The sequence below is a fragment of the Perna viridis genome, chromosome 9, assembly GCF_037379345.1.
Source record: "Perna viridis isolate PV_CMFRI_1.1 ecotype Kerala chromosome 9, ASM3737934v1, whole genome shotgun sequence".
Taxonomy (NCBI): domain Eukaryota; kingdom Metazoa; phylum Mollusca; class Bivalvia; order Mytilida; family Mytilidae; genus Perna; species Perna viridis.
Window position 1 is genome coordinate 21,261,312 of NC_142453.1, and position 19,300 is coordinate 21,280,611.

Sequence of the window (19,300 nt, forward strand, 5' to 3'; positions counted from 1 at the left end):
TAGAATTACGATACGCAAATAACTTTCTTTGTCATGCAATGACTGCAATTAGTGACCTTCGATTCGTCAGATAGATGGGCGGGTCAATTTATTGATTGACACTACCTCAAACTTGATAAAAATTTACTTTTTTATTGTTGCTTTTTTGTGGTATACAATAAATGCAATGAATTACATAACAAATTTGGACCCCTTACATATATATTTTAAGATTTGATTTTTTTTCAATTTGTATTACATTCGTGTTATTCTTCATTTCAGTTTCTGCAGTAACTGTGGACCAGAATGCAACACCTGATGTAAGCAGTGGTAAGTTTATGTATTGTATTAATACTGGCGATTATAGTTTAGTGTAATGTCGATCATATAACCATGTCTTTTTAATACTTTGTGTCCTGGATTTTGATATCAGATGGAAGATAAACATATATATATATGTGTGTGTTCTTCTTTTTAAGGTCTCAAATATACAAAATTGCACCGCAGTTTCTTCTCTTGTTCTATTTCAAGATAATAACAATATTTCCTGCGCAACATATTTGTTTTTCATTTCAGAAATAAATGCCACGTCGGGTAAGTTGCATAAACATAATGAAGGGCAGTATTGCCACCTCTCCAGGGCGTTTTGTCTGAAATTAAACATTCATATAAACTGTTTTACTTATTTTGGGGGATTTGAATACTAGGTTATTTATTTTTGTCTGGATTTTATTACTTAAGGTGATATTTCTGGAGTAAATAGTATTTATATGATTTATTTACTGGAATAATGTTTTTGAACAAATAGCTAAAATACGGAAAATAGGACAATCAGAAAAATGCTTAAAACGTAAACAATTATAAACTTAAATTTGTTTGAATGTGGCTAAATTATAATGTCTTTTCATTTTCATTAAAATTACAATATAGGTACATTTAGAATAAGAATCTTCTTGCACAATCTTCAGTATAGACATAGAGTGGCTCGTACAAATATAATACATACTTAACCCTATAACAAAAATTCGTTTCATAGTTTTTCTTTCCTCGTTTGCATTGGCGGATATTCATTTAAAATTCATTATGGATTTATGATCTGAACTACTCACTTTTTTATCAAAGCATTTTATTTAAGACTGTGAGGACCTCGTTAATTGTCGTCAATATCTTCCTGAGAAAATCTGTCCTCAAAATAGCACCTATAGAGCCTGGGCCGAAGTTAGATGTAAAGTTTATTGTGGATTCTGTGATCGTAAGTGTTTAACCACAATGTACTAGTCCTTTTGAAATAATCATGTAAGGTCTGTAATATGTGATACACCCTAAAACAGGCTGCACATTCCTATTTTTTGTTATCAAGTTGCTTTATACGTCTATATGATGAAATGTTAAATTATTCAATAGAATCTGTCTGCTCTTAGGAGATAATTCAAATTGAAAATCCAATAGTTTCTATAGTATTTGTGTGTCATGTACTGAGTTATCTTCCTTAATTGTGGATTCTTCATTACATTCTATATACATTTTTATCTCCTAAGAGCACGAGTTGTATTAAAAGCCATCAACTATTTTTTTAAACATCACAAATCACAAATGAAAATATGTATGCCTTCCGACCATGAATTACATTTCGCATGATTCTTACCTAGAGTGCTACTATTTTATTTAAATTACAGATCATAATATACATCCCAGTTGGGCTAACTTTCTATCTCTACTGTATTTAAATTTCTGTTATTTTCTACTCAGTTAATGTCGATTCTTCAGTTCAGAAAAGTTTATTACCGAAATACTTTCAGTATATTTCCAGCATTAGATGCAAATGAGGAAACACATATTACAAGCAAAACACGTTATTTTTAATATGTTTTATTAAAATATATATTCCGCACGAGGAATTATGCTTTTATTCATTCATTTGTGCTTTTAAATTTGTAAAAGAAAAAAAAAGTTTGCGCAAATTTACAATCCTTTCACATTTTTTGTACATCATTGTAGCCCATACTTCTCCTAAGCCATGTGTAGATCAGATAAAAAATTGCAACGAGTATGGCGATGATCTCTGTACCAATCCACTATACAGATTATTTAGGGAAGACAACTGTCCCGCATTTTGCTCTTTATGTAACTCAGGTAAGACTTTCCTTTTTGTTTTGTTTTGACTAAATTGAAAGATTTTGGTTTTGTTCACGGGTCAAAATAAAACTTTTGTTATTACATCACATAATGTTGAGTGTCAATGACTTATTATTTTTCAACTCGGCGGGTGTTTCTAGAAAAGCAGAGGACGCGTACCCTACCGGTGTACCTGGTCCATGCTCCCAGTTTTTAGTGGAGTTTTACTTTTGTTACTTTGTATGTATGATTTTAGTTACTTTATTTTCTTTGTTGTGTATGTCTGTTTTCCATGCCTGGTCTTTGTCCTTGGATTACATTCTTTTGATTACCGCTATAACCTTGGTTCCCTTGATTACTCTTTCATTTCATTTTTTTATTGAAAGTATTGTTATTATGCTAATTGTTATAATTTTTTCGGTCTTCTCTTCAATGAACAGGCTGCCAAAATAAGGAAAAAGGTCAAAATATAAGACTTTGCAATATATTATAAACCTAGGTGGCCAAGAAATTCGAAATTTGTTATGAAAGTTTGTCATGCTAAACAATAGCAAACATAACATACCAATATGTTGGTCGTTGCAATGTCGACTGATTGTTCCGGCCAAAATTTTAAATGCTCCGATTTTGATGATTGTTTTTTGTTAAAAATGATAAGCCGAATGTAAATAATGAGGCTTTGTGACCATTTTACAATCCTTGTTGCAATGGCGACCGACATTTTTGCTAAACTTCACAATGCTGCTTTGTTGACGAAAGTTTGTTTCTAGGTCAGAATGATATGCTTACATGTAGTTTGCATTATTTAGGTAATGTGCGCACGGACACTTGCTCCATGTTTCGCAAAACGTTATCCGTTCATATTTTGAAATTTTCACTTCATTATAACTATGGAAAATATTTTTTCTCATTATGGCTTACTTAGAATAAATGTTAACATATATGAGTTTGGCAAATATGATTTGTTTGTTTGTTTTGTTTTGTTTAATTTATTTTTATTTTTTCTATTAGTTTTTTTTTAAATTTCGGGGGGGGGGGCATTACTTTTTCTATTTGTTTTTAAATTTTGTTTTGTTTTATTTATATTCATATAACAATGGTTCAATTTCAGAAGTAGCACGCTATGCAAGTGGATGTTTAATATTGTTCATCATCTCATAATAGACCAATGTTTATAGTGACTCTGGCGTCATCAACCGTTGTCATGACCTACTCGTATTTAATTTGCACCACTTGATTGAAATTGTTTTTTTTTTCATAGAATGAAACGAGTCATTCTTTAAATAACTATAGGTAAAACAGCTTTACCTAGTTTGCAATTACAAAGAACAAATGGTGATAATTTTATTTATATTTTGTAGATCAACCAGCATTAACAAGTAAGTAGTTTAGATATGTGTAAATATTTAGTTTTGTGATCCTCTTTATATATACATGCATATAAGTAGCATTATTATAATAATCCAATAATGATACACATATGAAAGGGTTTCCAAGGCAACTCCCAAGTGTAATCAAAATAGAAGGAGATTTAAACGTGTTTTCGGGCGTAGCTTCCAATACCTATATAATTTGAAAAAAAAACTAAGATTTCAAGCTCAACTGTACAGTTAATTACTCAATGAAAAATAGAACGTATATAATGAAACGTAACAGATGCACTAGATTATAACCTGAATCCAAAGTAGTTAATACTTTGTAAGTCTACTCAACATTTACAAGCGAAAAATAAGTGTGATAAAAGTACATGAATAAATCATTGCAATTGTTACGTACGTACAACACATTAAAAAAAGTAGTCATCGATAGTAATGAAAACATTTAAGAATGTAAATATTTCAAATTCCGCGGATAACAATGTGAAGGTATCTCAAAAGACAAGGTCAGAAACTCTGGAACGTCTACGATCAGGATTTTATTTGTGACATTCATAACTGTTGAAACGCGGTGATGAAGTCGAATTATTTTTTTAATGTACACCTATTCCCAGTTAGTGAAAAAACAGCTTGGGTTAAGATCATTTTTACTATGTTATTTTGCTATTTGAACATAGTGTAAACACACTGGCACATATATTTCTAAGTCAAGGGTCAAAGGCGACCAAGGCAATACCTACGGGTCGCAATTCAAACAAGAACAGAATAAATTTATATAAAATTTATATTGCACTAAAAGTCTGAAAAAAGTGAATTTAATCGACAAAAAATAAGTACAGATTTTAAATTTTAAATTTCCTAAGTATTTAGGAATTGATTGATACATTCTTCAACATCGTGACAAAGGGACCATTTTTATCAAGCATGCAAAACTTAAGGAGGTAGACTTAGGATGATAAGGGACAAAGTAACTTGGACTGACTTCATTCTGTTTCAAGTGAAAGCTTGATATGTTTGGTGAAATTGAATATGATACAAGCATATCACTGATTTCAAAGGTTAAGTCCCTTACCCTAGGTCTTCCTTTTTAAGAATTCAAGTGGAAAATGTAAGTACAAATACGATTTTTATATTGTTCTTGCAGCCATACTACCACCAAAAGGTATGAACCTGATTAAGTCAACTTATTTGTTTTTGTGTATAAGGCTTACAAATATATTCTTTTAAACTATATCATGCATTATAATATTTTTGTTTTAATTATGTAAATGAGTTAAGTCATCGTCATATTTGACTCTTGAAATTCTTAGAGCCGTTCTAAATAGTTTTAACTCTAAGTAGCTGTCATAAAAATCAGACAAAAGGTGATTCATGCATGTCTAAAACCCACCGAAGTCAGTTTTAATACTTGTTCCTAAATAGTTCCTAAATAATCACTCAACCAGCCTTAATTTTTCGTTTGATTGTTGGGCTTTTGATATAACAAAATATATAGACTGTACATGAAATTGCACTTTGCAAGTGTTATCGTTCTTGTATTAGTTTCATAAAGTGGAACATAAATGTATGGTTTTCTAAATTTGCAGATCTGAATGCATAGAATGATTATCGTTATGTGAATGTTTAGCGTATGTAGACTAGAAAAGCATAGTTAGTTTGGTAGGGTTTTTTTACACAATGAATCACTTTATCATTGGTAATGTCTGAACTTTTTGTGGATTAGTACTTAAATGTTTGACGTGCAAAAAAACATAACTTCAAAATAATCCGGTTCAAATAAATAAAGGTCTATACTTCTGTGAATAAATTAATCTCATTACACATTTTTTTGTATTTGTTTTGTTTTGTTGTTTTTTGTTTTTTGTTTTTTTTTTGTTTTTTTTTTTTTTTTTTTTTTTGGGGGGGGGGGGTTGGGGGTTTTTGTGTTTGTTTTTGTATTGTTTTTTTCTTTAGTTTTTGTAAAGTATTATACACTCATCCTTTCTTTTCTCTTTCCTGTTATCAAATATAAAATAAGCAATAAGACAATTATAGAAAGAGAGGGAATATGACCGGTATGTATAGCCATCACAAACTTGATCTATTGAGTCTTTTTTATTGCAGATTTATTGAAAAACTATCCAACTCCAAGTAAATAAGACGATCTTCGGCAAACGGAAGGATAACGTTTCGATATGATAAACATAATAAATACTAGATAATAATTTCTGTCGTCTTTAAATACACACACAGCGTGCAGTTTGATTATATTTTCTGTCATAATGAAAACATACGGAAATACATGTCTGTTTACATTTATTTTTTATTTGTTCCAAACAGTAAACACAAAACAAGTTTGGTATTGCAAGAAAAGGTCTTACAACGTGTGCTATGTCCATGTACTCATTTGTAGTAACAGATTGGAACAGGTATTGTGCATTAATCCAAAATTAATCCAAAATGTATTGTCCATAGTAGGGTTGATCCGTGGTGCAAAAAACCGAAGACACAGATTTTGTTTTTTTGTTTTTTTCATTCTGCATATAGTACTGGCATTTCTTTTGTTTATATCATTTGTCTGCTCTTTTTTGGAAAATCATACAACCATATCCGAATACATTTACCAAATAAAAAAGTAATTCCAAACACAATCTATTTCAATAAGTGATCAACAGAAAGAAAGACACACTACAATTGGTTGCGTGTATTTAATCTCCTTCTAGATAAGAAATACATAGAATTGAATAGGATTCCGACACGCACGAATCACTTTTTTATGACTTTTATTTTAATTGTACATGTATTACCTCTTTTTCAAGTACTCTAGAAAATAATTTACTTTAAAGGTATGAAATGCACTTTGGATTCGGAATAGTTATCAGTTTTGAATTAAGTACTGACAAGTTGAACAGCTTTATTCATGTCAGTTTACATTGCCCAAACATTCTGATGATAAAGAACAAAATCTGAACACTTCACGAGAAAACATCTCGTTGAATTATCTTTCAGGATTGTGTCAATTTATTCACATTTGAATTATACAAATATTCAGACGGCTCTTGATCCAATGAAATCAATGCAATATTTGTAAATACTTTTATCATGAAATGTAACTCATGATAAAAAAAATGGTCTGAACCTGGTTAAAACATAGATTTTACACGCGACGGTCGAATCAAACTGATAGCAATGATAAGGTTCTTTTTATTTACAAAATATCGTGTAATTTACTTATGATGCCTAAGAAAACTCAACGTCCCGACTGTGAACGAAAAGTCCCAGATAAAAATTAAATTCTGATACGAATTTTAGAAGATTTCAGGGAGAAGGGTAAATACATCGGTAGCAATTCCTTGCTATTTTGCAAATTGGCATAAATATTCAGACCCTACTTATACCAATTTAAAATCAAGTCATTCAGAATACTTCCGTTTGTCCGCAGAAGAGCACTATCAAAAATTCAACGTACCAAAAAATATATATTAAACAAAATTTTCCACCGTAATTATAAAAAATAAACAAAAACAAACAATTAAACATGTGTATAACGGTGTTTTCGGGACAGCTGTAGCGTACCCTGCGATATCAGAATTTCTGCCACGTTCAAATGGTGGCTTTTTCATTCCGGTGTGGTTGTTGTTTCTTTGACATATACGCCATAATTATTCTTGTTATAATATTTACAGTATTTCAGATATGTGCTCATGAGTCTCTTATAGAACATCATGTTTTCAACTGACATTTTAAGATGGTATAAGAACAAATAGCAAGTGTATTACAGGAGTTAAACATTGACATTTTTTTACATACGAAAAATTAGCTTTTTGAAGCTTTTAATGTTGATATCAGATATGATATCTAAAACAGCGGAGAGAAAACAGGACGAAAAAGGTTTAATACGGTGAAAACTTAGTTTTCACTCCGCTCTTTAATCATGATAGCTGATCTAGTACGATATTTCTTCAGTATAATGCACCTCATTATTTGCCTACCGCGCTTTCCTTTATCTATTACTATAATAAGTATAAGTGCACATTACTGCCAGATAGATGTTCCCTGACAAATTGACGTCATTTTTATCTTTCTATCCTAAAGTGTACTGGAACAAGATAACCAACAATAATGTTGGATTTATGTTTTGTTTACATCCTACATTAAAGTGCTCATTTGACCAGAGATCCGTGATACCATGTGATCAGTGAGTACATTGGTAATCTCAAGGCTATCAATACTATAATGAACATGTTCTTGAAAACTTGATAATGTATCCATATTACATCGAATGCATGGAAATAATATTCCTTAAAGACTTCAAAAGGACGGGGTCTTGGTATATTTTACAAAGAAATATTCCTGTGAAATATTTATACTTAAATACTTAGACATGTAACATACACCGTTTTAAAAAGACTTACAAATAACACAAATAGCACAAATATTGTATGTCCATCAAACAAAATTTTTGCAGCAATGTTTTAAGAAACATGTTTCACACTGATTAAATCCCATTTAGTTTTTTGTAAAAAAAAAAAAAAGGTTATGTAATAACAACGTTCCACGTAAATTGTAAGTTTCACTCTTGCATAATTACTGGACAAAATCTATTGAAACTTAAATTGCAAGAGATCTACATGTCTGGTTGTGAGGAAATATGTATCCTTTATGTAGGGTTTTGTCGTGAAGGACGGTTGTCTTTCATTTTGATTTAAAAAGACTTTCAAGTACCTCGCTAAATCGTATTACTCTTTTAAATTCTTGCTTTTTATATGGGTTATTTTAACTGACACCTTTCTTTAAGTTTTCTATGACAGTAATAGTATAATAAAACGGACTTTTTTAGATATTAGCAACCTTACTAGCATTAGCATTCTGACTATCACACGTATATAACAAAAGATGATAATTAAACGATATGTTTGGCCATATTTAATATACCTTGAGTTATATTTTATACCGTTCAAACTATGACACTACAATATTTTATTTAACTTCCTTTATTAAAAATGCATTTATTTTTGTCACTTGATTACTGCATTGACAAGATAAGTATCTCCTTAACTGTCATTACTTGTCGTATTAAACGTTATGTGGTACAAATGTAAATACATTAATCACTTCGTGCAATAACATTATGCACATGGAAAATTTATTTTATCTTTCAATAGACAAAATTTTTATCAGAGCCAATTCTTAAATAATTTGACACAGTGTTGAAAGATGAATTCAAGGAATGATATTCCATGAAGTGTTAAGATTTCGTAGCTTATCAGAAGAATGTGTGGACAATGTAAACTGACATGAACTAAGCTGTTCAACGTATCAGTACGTAGAACTGATAACTAAAGATTGATATTTTCCAAATCAAACGTGTATTTCATACATTTAGAATTACTTTAATTTTACAGCAAATTATGTTCTAGAGTATAACAGAAAAAAGTTGATACAACGATTTACCTATTTGAGTATCAATAATATGACAGTCAGCACTTTTGAAATATTAGGAATTCAAAGTGTATTTCAAATATTAAAAAATGCCCATTTTCTTGAATATCACATGAAGTTTTACGCTGCTTTTTTTCTTTCGCCGTATGCAAATGAAAGATATATGCTAATGAGGGTTTTATAGTATATGATGCCGTCAAGTGACCTTTTTCAATATGGATTGAGAAAAATTCGCTATTCTATCATATAAGTTAAACATTCCATGTCAGTATTCATTAAAGATGCAGACAACTTTGGAAATCAGAAAAGATTATTGAAACATCAGACAGATTAAAAAAAATAATCACTACTACACAGAACAATGTCTATGTCAACTATATTTGGGTTGAGTTTGACAAAAGGTGTAAATTTAACACACAAAGACGTTAGATTAGATGCTTGGTGCCCTAGTCAACACAATAATTGCTATGCTGTTTTAATACTGTCTACGACAACCCATTTTGTGTCGTTTTAGACAAATCATGCTTTAATGATCATTTTAAATAGTTATATGTTAAAATTTAGACTGAGTAAAACGAAATAAGCGGTTTGTTTGCCTCATTTATATTTGTACCTTGCATGAATATTACACTCATTATCTTAGTTGATACACAATTAAGGGAAACATAAATCACGTTTTATTATTTATGTTCTCCATATCTATAACCACATCACCGTGCCTTCTTTTGTGTACATTCGAGTTGATGACCGCTATAATTTTGGTTCCCTTGATTACTTTTTTAAATTATTCTCATTAACTAAAACACGCTGCAAGTACAACATGTGCCAACGTTTGTACGAAGTGAACAAGAACAGTATAACCTCCACTTATGTTTGATTTACGTCGTTTTGTTTACATCCTAAGTGCTTGTTTGACCGCGGACTACTGATATCAATAATAAGTTCACTGTTAATCTCTTAATTTGGAAATGTCATCAAGTACTTGTATTAGGTGAACTACATACTCGTTATATATTAAAGATCAGGGATAGCAATTTCTTACGGGTTGATAATTATTTACAAAGATTGGGGGAAATATGTTTAAAATAGTTATTTGCATAAATATTTGATTGACACTAGAAAAATTCGAAACTAAAACAAAACTTACGCTGATTTATTGATATAAACATACTATTGGGAATTTATTGGCAATAGGAAATAGAAAATTCCTTCTGGAGAACAAGATGGGACCAATTGAGAACAGCGAATGTTGGCATTTGTATATGATGTAAATGGGATCTTATGCCATTCAAAATATTTATGAGTATAATTTAACTTCATATGTATTTTTTAATAAGTAATAACGATCACTAGAATTGAAAAATAATCATAGGAAAGGAAAACGTAACATACCTTTTATACTTGTAATGTCAAAGATTTGCAATAATAAATTTTATTCGATTCTTGGTGCGAAAAACATGGTAATCTAACGTTCTTAATTTTATTCAACTTTTTATACTACTAACATAACTGGGGAAAATAATAAAACGTAGGATGTAAAAAGATTTGGAATTCTACTCGTGAGTAATGTCATTTGAAAAAGGTTGTTTTTAATACAAGATAGAATGTTGAAAAAAAAAAACAATTTACCAACCTTTATTGTCTTTGAACATGAAACAGTACATATGGATTTGCGCGAGGACTTTTTATACAGAGATCTTCAAAGGGGATAAAACATTTCATATCACCATCGATATTATCAAAATATTTACACATGGTAAATTTAATTTCCCAATAAGAAGTTTTTTAACAGAAAATATGATAGACATGATTAACATTAACATGCTACTACAAAAGTAATGGTTTGTGAAAATAAAGAAGTATAAAATTCATATCAACAAAAACATTAGAGAAATAAGGTGATGTCTGTGTAACCAGGTTAAGCAGAAAATCATTAATTAACTTTTACTTGCTGCTAATTACATTTTAGATATGAATTGATAAAAAAAACCATCGTGATGACAGAAAAAGGGAAAATTAAAAAAAACAAAAACAAAAACATACTATAACGTAATATGAGAATTATGTATTGTTTCGTTTATTTGTTTGGTTGTTTATTATTATCACTATTATTATTATTATTATTATTATTATTATTATTATTATTATTATTATTATTATTATGGTTTACAAATAATTCCCTCCTTTATATTTCCTATATTTCAGTTAAAAACAAAGACAGAAATCACAATGTAGAATTTATGAACTAATAATTGAAATGGTTTTAAGATATGAATAATGTCTTTTGAGATTTTATATAATAATTAACTTTAAAAGTTGAACTTGAGTCATTGCACATTGGGATAGGGACACAGATGCATGGACATATGTATGGAGTGCTCTCATATAAAACTGTACATACTATCGCGTGTTGAATCTGTTAGAAAATCTTTTGTCTAATTATTTCTTTAGAAATTAAATAGAAATTTATTTTATGTGTTTCTTCGTGTGGTAATCTGATTTAACTATTTATAGACTTTTACATAATCAATGATTCTAAAAGTTCGGGGTGAAAGTAAGTGCAGGGATTTAAAAAAAAAAAAAGAGTATTTCAGGGCTGAACTTACTGCACCCAGTATGGAGTCAAGCATGTTACTTATAGCTAACTTGTACAACTTTTTTCAAAGTAGATGAATACTATCTGTGTGATGTGCATGCGAGGTTTTTGTTTTAATTGAAAATAATTTACATGTTGCCTCGCCAAAATGTAAAATAGATTAACACAGACTTTGAGTAGGTTGAGTCAACAAGCGAGGAACACATCTCTGCTCGGAAATAACCACCTATTTACAGATGTGATATTAGTGCAAAACATTCGGAGATTAATATCTTTGTGTGTAAATCATCTTGCTCCGTATGCGCAAGTTTAAAGACCAGTTAACTAAGTATGCATATTGTTTTTCTTGAGTTTGAATTTAATATCTGTTCGTTTTGGGTGTATCTTCCATAAGTACACAGGAAGAAAAACAAAATAAACATTTGGTTTTACTTCCTTTGATTACAATTGAAAAAGAAACCGAATGAAATGTATTTTATTCATAAAGTAATTGATTTGAATTTTTGTCGATTTATATATATCTTAACTCATCATCATTGAATTCAATGTGTATGAAACTTTCTGAAAATTGTTTGTTCGCTTTGGAATATATTTTGTATATATTTTTTAGTACTGTGACGTCATTAACGTCAGTTTGTGAACTTGCATTTCAAATAACCTAAAACAAAATAACCGATTCTCAATATATGGGCAGGAATCTAATATGATTGTAGGTTTTGCTTATGATTGATGAAGCTATTTGTACTCAAAATACAATCGACTTTATTGATAATGCATCATTATGTTGTTTGCTGATGTCTAGACCATAGGTGATACATGAGACGTCGTTTTATATCTCGATGTGCATCTGAGGCTGATCACATCATATATGTATATGTTAATTCTGAAATTCGTCACTTCAAACAGAAATATCTCGAGCCATTATTGTTTTATCGCAAAAACTACATATGTAGGACGTTCCACATGGTCCCATAACGTAACTTCCGACAAAAACAAATTGAGTCTTTCGTGTTTTGATAGAGGATATACAAATGTAGGACATCGTTGATCTTTACGTATTAGAAGTCAAAAGCTGAGCAATGTTGCTTATTTTAATATGTTATACTCAATTAGTGTTGACAGTTTACACTTATTAACGGCAATGATTAATGACGAAAATTAGAGTTAGACGATCTCTGGAATAGCAATGGACAAATTCAAACATAAAAATCTCATCGAATTTTACTCTTGGTGAATCTTCCGACATTATTTCTTTTTATTTATTTTTTTCATCTATTTATTTATTTATCAAAGTTTTAATCACATGACCATTATTTCCTGTTTCATTCGACACACATTTTCCCAGCATGCATTCATCATTGAAAAAAACTTACATAAACCTCGTACAATTGATATGAAATATTGCAACAATGAAAGAAGTGACCGAAGAATGTGAAGTTAAAATTTGATAAAAACAACGGTTCGTTCCACATGCTAACAAGACTTGGAAAATAAGGAAAGGTCAAATTGACCTTGGTGAAACGGAACCATAAATTCAATTAAAGTTCACTGTATTATATCTATTATGTCAGAGGTCTTCACCTACACATGAATCCAGGTTCAAACTATACATGGATCTTTTGCCATAAACAGGAATTCTTAGCACAATAATTTTTAAATTATTTTGAAGATGTATAGTGCCTTTCTACTTCTCATATGTTTTTCCACTGGATTTTCCAGATCAGGTAAATATAATTACTGAATTAGTATTGTTTCATTCGAAGATTGGCAGTGGGTTTCATTTTTGTGTTTTCTGTTTGTTTTTTTGCTTGATACTTTGTTTTCTTTATTTGTATTTTTTTGTGTTTTGTTTTGTTTTTATTTTGTTGTTTTGTTTTGTTTTGTATTTTTAGATTGCTTATACATGTAGCATTGTGTGGATTTAATAGACTTTTTTTTTCATTTTCCATATGATGTCCTGGCCAAACGTTTGTGTCGTTGTAATACGTTTGAATTGATTTTCGAAGAATCGTCATTGTTGTGTAACTCTGAATTAATTTACTTACTATGTCAGATCTTTTAGAGATTACTTAATTGTTTCCGAACACTTTTGAAGAACATTTGAAGAATTTTTGAAAGAGCTTACTTTTTTTAGTATTAGTTTATACGCTGGTGTGTTAATAAGTTTTTGCCATTTCTGTTTGTTTAACTGTCTTCCATACGTATGTTTTAACCTACCATATATTTTTTGTTCGCCACTAATATGATAACTTTAATGAATATTTTAAGTACATTTTTAAGAACCGTTTAGATATTTTTTTTTTATTCAATGTGGTGTAAATACATATGATATATCACGTTTCTAACTTGTTTTCTAGTAAATAAAATGCAAATGGAAGAAGGAATGGCAATACATTAACATTAAGAAAGCAAATGAGTCGGGGAAACTTTTTTCAATATAATTCAACTAAATTTTTTTGACTAATCCGATTAATTTAAAAAAACCTTCTAAAAAACTTGTATTGGAATCTTTGTTACAAATGCAACATTCATCAAGAGTTTAGGAAGGGAAGAAAGTTAAACTTTTTAATTGACAAACCTTATCTTCATTTGTGAAATTGTTAAATTAACCCTTTTCTCCTATTTGTCACCACCTGTACATTAAGTGGATAACTGATGTGAACAAACAATTACCCATAATTCGTTGTGGCTTCCGTAGATACAATATATGATAATAATTGATAGTTTTTTCTTGTACTTCTTGACTTATTCCATATCCGAGGATGTATAAGAATTCGAAAAATACTTAATTAGTCCTTAAAATATTTAACTTGTGTTGTTGAGTACAATTCTCGCGTTTCTATGTAGTATTTCCTCAAAAGAATGAAAGATCCAGAACTTAAATATTAATATAAAATGACCGATTACAACTTTTATCAAATTATATCAGGTAGCAAAGATTAAGATTGCCATGAACACGAGTTGGACATGTGTTGAGTAAGGTGATGTAGCATATTTAGAGATAACCAATGCCTCGTATTGCCTTATCGGAGGTATTGGCCGAAATCGTCGCGACCTGTAATTAACATTTGGGTCAACACTAACAAAATGATTATAGCAACCTTTAAGTTCAACTTTCATAAGATTGTAATGAACAAAAAATGGTGTTTAAAATGTTTCATGTTTCAAGTTTTATAATAAATGAACCATATAATACCAGATGAACGATTCGACAATCATGTGTCGACCATTTTTATGTATTGGTGTTTGCATTATCGATTTATAAACTGTAATATTTTTAAAATAATGTCGGCGAAAAAATGTCGAACCGTCAGTAGTGGGATGCTTTAACATGTTAAAATTCACAAACATGGTCTTCTTATGAAAGAAGATCTACATACACAATGCGGCGAACCGGTTAAAAAGATAACACATAATAACTGGGCATATGAGAAACAAGAAGTCACATACACAAAAAAACTAAAACCTAGCAATATGAACTCCCACAAAACGTCAAGAGTGGCATTAGGTGTTTCGGAAGGGTAAGCCTAGTGTCATGATGTACAGGAACCAAGATTCTAACGGAAATTTAAAAAAGAAATGATATCCAGGGACAAAGACCAGACATGGAAAACAGACACACACCAAAGAACATATTATAAACATAAACAATACATACAAAGTAACAAAGGAAAATGAGCAACTTGGACTCAACTAATACCGGGAGCGTGGACAAGTTGCACCGGTAGGGTAAGCGTCACTCATTTCCTTTGAACAATCGCTTAATTGCTTAGTTATTTATATAATTTTCTTTTTGATGAAAAGGATTGATTGATTGATTGATTGTTGGAGTTTAACGCCCGAGCAGCAATATTTCAGCTATATTCAGTCGATGAACATGAAATGATGATTATGAAATGAAAATAAGGGATGGGGCACAAGGATAATAGGGTCGACAAATTCTGACTGCCACAAGATAAAAGGGAGGGGTGGGTTGGGTCGGGCAATTTAGCAAAATCATACATACAAAATAACAAATCAAATGAGCAACTCGGACTCCACTGAGAGCACGTACCAGATGCATCGGTAGGTAAGCGTCCTCTCATTTTCTATAAACAACCGCCGAGTTGCTCATAAAAAGTCAAGCCTGGGATAGACGAAAGAGGAAAGAAAAAAACTATGACACATTTAACAAAAAAGTTTTCACAGTGCATATTCATACACCGTAACGATCAACGAGTTCATGATGACGACCATGAAACATCTGTAGTAATGGCTTCAATCTTGTAGCAACATAATCCTGTTCCAGAAGCTCAATTGTAAGAAGTAGTTACGACAAACTCTGGCATAACGTATGATTTGTGTTATGAAAACTCCATACGTAGGTGCTCAAGGGTACCTTGGCACAGATGAAAGGACGGTTGACAATACGGAATGAATAATCATTGCTTTTGTTGTATAGTTTGGTCAATAGTTTTCCTTTATCATGGCAGTGTCTGTATGTTAGAACTGTCAAATTTGCGATGCAAATTTTTGGTAGCTCCCTCCGTGGGACTCGAACTCGTACCGCTGTGACATCTATGGCAACACCGCCTGCACTAAGTCCAGCGCCCTAAACCACTCGGCCAGCTAGGCTATATAAAAATATAGCTTTCGCTGGCCGGGTCATTCCTCCTCGTAGGATTAATCTACGGATGTACCTTAGTACACGATGTATGGTAGTACGGGACAGTTTATCTAGGTGTTATTATGTAGGATAGAGGATTAAATTAATGATGCATGTCACAACAAATCAATATTATACAACGTCTCAGAATGCGACGACTCTATTCGCTACACTGTTCCATCGGAACAAATTAATTCATATCGAACAATGATTATACATGAAATTTTACTATTATGTGGAATATGAAACTTTGTTTATTTTGACTGGGTGCTTCTTTAATTTTGATGTTCTATTTCCAACATAGCTCATCCCACTTTGTACCCCGATCGGTTCATCGTTGGTTAATATCCCCATTTAAAGTCGAGTTTGTTTCATCCATGTGCCGTACATATATAATGAATAGAAGAACTATTAGCAAGTTAAATCAAATAAGTAAATATCTTGTATTTCAGAAGTTTAATTATTTCTGTGTGTGCACTTTTTTGTCTCGGCTCCTCCTCCTACATAATCAGACACATTGCTATTGTGTATTTCGAACTGGACCATTATGATTTATTATGATCATCACACCACATTAAGAACAAAGCTGAGAATCGATATTAAGACATTATATCAATTTCAGTTGATAGAAGAAACAGTGGTGTTGGATCCGCAGCTTCAGCTGGTAACAATGGACCAATGTTTATGTTCCCAGACAATGGAAAAAATGCAGGAACAACACAGGAGCCAGAGGCAACAAAAAGGCCACTAAGTGTTGCCAAAGCCGCTAAGCTGGTAGACCTTTACAGGCAACTTGGTTGCCTTAGCGTAGGTTCTAGCGCTGATGGAAACGTATATGAAAATATTATTAGTATGTGCATCTACGATTTAAAAAATTGTTTCATTTTCAGCTCACTTTTAAATATATTTGTACTTTTTTTATTTTTAAAAGAATGTCATTGTGTAAAATATGTAAATTTTGTTGTTGTTGTTTTTTTTTTTTGAAATATTAACAAATAGTTAGCATGTATATATATTTGGTGGTTTTATTTTTCAAACGTACAGAACTGACTTTTTCAAAACGTCGTTCCTCAAACAATATTAAAGTACTTCAGACGACTGACTTTTTTCTACTGCATATACATTTCAGAAATAGTGTGCTTACTCTTCCGGCGAAACAGGTCAATGGCGCAATTTTTTAATGGTGTCCGGGTTGTTTATGCACTTTTGTTTCTTTGTGCACACTACGTTTGTCGTTGATAATGTCCAGTTACCCCGCCTGTTTGTTATCTTTGGATTTTATTCTCTTTATTACCGTACAAAAGTGGTTCGTCTTTTTTTTCTTTGCTAAAACCGTTTACTATTTGTCTTGCACTAACCGTTTTAGTAGTCTCTGATATCAAACTAAATATAAAGATTACTCTTTTCTTCAGACTTTGGGAATAAAGCACCAGAAAAAATATGTAAGTAATACGTTTTTGTGAACATTGTTTTTGTTTGAATTAACACTTGTTACATGTTTAATCAATAGAATACATTTAGTATACATTTAGAATATTATTTATAAAATTGAATAAAAATAAATAAATAAATAAATATTCATATTCAGAATCCATCAAAAGTCAAATAAATTGCGTTTTATGTCTTGTAAGAGATTTTTATTCATGTAAAATTAAAATAAAAAACAATTTATTTTTATTTGCAGTAGATGCTCATATTGCTAACTGTACAGGTAGGCTGTCTTTATTAATTTGATACAAGGTTTTATACTTGGAATATATTTTGGTCAAACTAATTGTCAGCCATGTTTTTGTCATAACAGCACGTAACATTGACCGTCGAAAAGTACAATTTTATAGTTTAAATAGATTTTTTATGCATCAGCAGACGTGGTCAGATTACAAATTAGAAAAATAAAAGAGCATTAGTCATATAAATGTATGATTTATCGAACTTCTGTAGAATAGTGAATTAAATAACTTGCTTCCAAATTAATGGGTAAATTATGCGAAATGTATGTGTGCCTGTGTGTGTGTGTGTTTGTTCCGTCATCCAAATCCGGACTTGACTTTTCATGAGCAACATGGCGGGTGTTTCTACAAAAGCAGAGGTCACCTGGTCCATGCTCCCAGTTTTTAGTGGAGTCCGAGGTGCTCATTTGCTTTTGTAACTTTGTATGTATGATTTTAGTTACTTTTAGTTATGTTCTTTGATGTGTATGTCTCTTTTTCCATGTCTGGTAATTGTCCCTGGATTGCATTCTTTTGAATACCGCTATAACCTTGGTTCATTTGATTACTCTTATATCATTTACAAAATAATAACGTATATGTATTTTTGAATAAGCATAAGATAACAAAAAGAAAAAGAAAAACAAATGTAAGCTTTTATTCTAACGTAATGAAATTCTATATTCTAGTACAACTTCCATGTAAGTATTTCTTGTATTTCTCTTACAAATCATTGGAACGTTTGTATTTCCCATTTTAAATCAATCTCATGTAAGCGTTAAAGTAACTCAAACTGATTTGATTCTGTTACAAAAAAGAAAGCATGAAAAGCTGTAATGGAATTGAATATGATACAAACGTATCACTGATTTCAAAAGTTATGTTTATGTCCCTTTTCCTAGGTCTACCCCCTAAAAAAGACTGAAAACGTACCGTACTAAATACCTTGAGAATTTATTCGTGTCAGTTTAAATATTCTTTGAACATGAATCAACCAAATCGGTGGCCCTTTTCACAAAAAATCGTAAAAGTAAAATTGGTCGTAAGTTATGACGCCATAATACTTTTATTTACTATGACGTCATAACTTACGACTAATTTTACACATTTTTTTTGTGAAAAGGACCACAGAAGTTTTGTTGTCCAACGTTGTATTGTTTAAACATGTTTAACATTATTTCTGAATTTTTATTAAGCGAATAATGACCTTGACATGCTACTTTATTTTAAATATTAGACATAAAAATTTCTTTTGAATTGTAGAACTGTATTACTGCATCATAATTATGCATATAGTGAAAGCCTAATTTAATGTTAATTTTGAATTCCTAGTACTCCAATTATTACAAAGATTGCAAATGATCTTCAATCATCTTCGAATGCTTCGATCAAAATTTCCATATTGAATTATATAGCTTGTCTCAGCTATGAGATTTCCTATAAACTAGCGGATATACTT

The 19,300-nt window shown here is 30.8% G+C and overlaps 1 protein-coding gene across 4 annotated transcripts in view; it reads left to right on the forward strand.

Moving 5' to 3' along the window:
- The window catches only part of LOC148607299 (uncharacterized), a 44,113-nt gene that overhangs the window by 8,341 nt on the left and 16,472 nt on the right, over positions 1–19,300 (forward strand). For 2 of the 4 annotated variants that reach the window (XM_088544502.1, XM_088544506.1), the window contains 7 exons: positions 262–309; positions 556–573; positions 1,115–1,231; positions 1,978–2,112; positions 3,456–3,473; positions 4,615–4,632; positions 5,574–5,674. In XM_088544502.1, coding sequence (XP_088400628.1) covers positions 262–309; positions 556–573; positions 1,115–1,231; positions 1,978–2,112; positions 3,456–3,473; positions 4,615–4,632; positions 5,574–5,608 — 389 coding nt within the window. In that variant the 3' untranslated portion in view covers positions 5,609–5,674. Of the gene's footprint in view, positions 1–261; positions 310–555; positions 574–1,114; positions 1,232–1,977; positions 2,113–3,455; positions 3,474–4,614; positions 4,633–5,573; positions 5,675–19,300 lie in introns of those variants that run through there. The other 2 variants (XM_088544503.1, XM_088544504.1) reach the window with 2 other exon arrangements.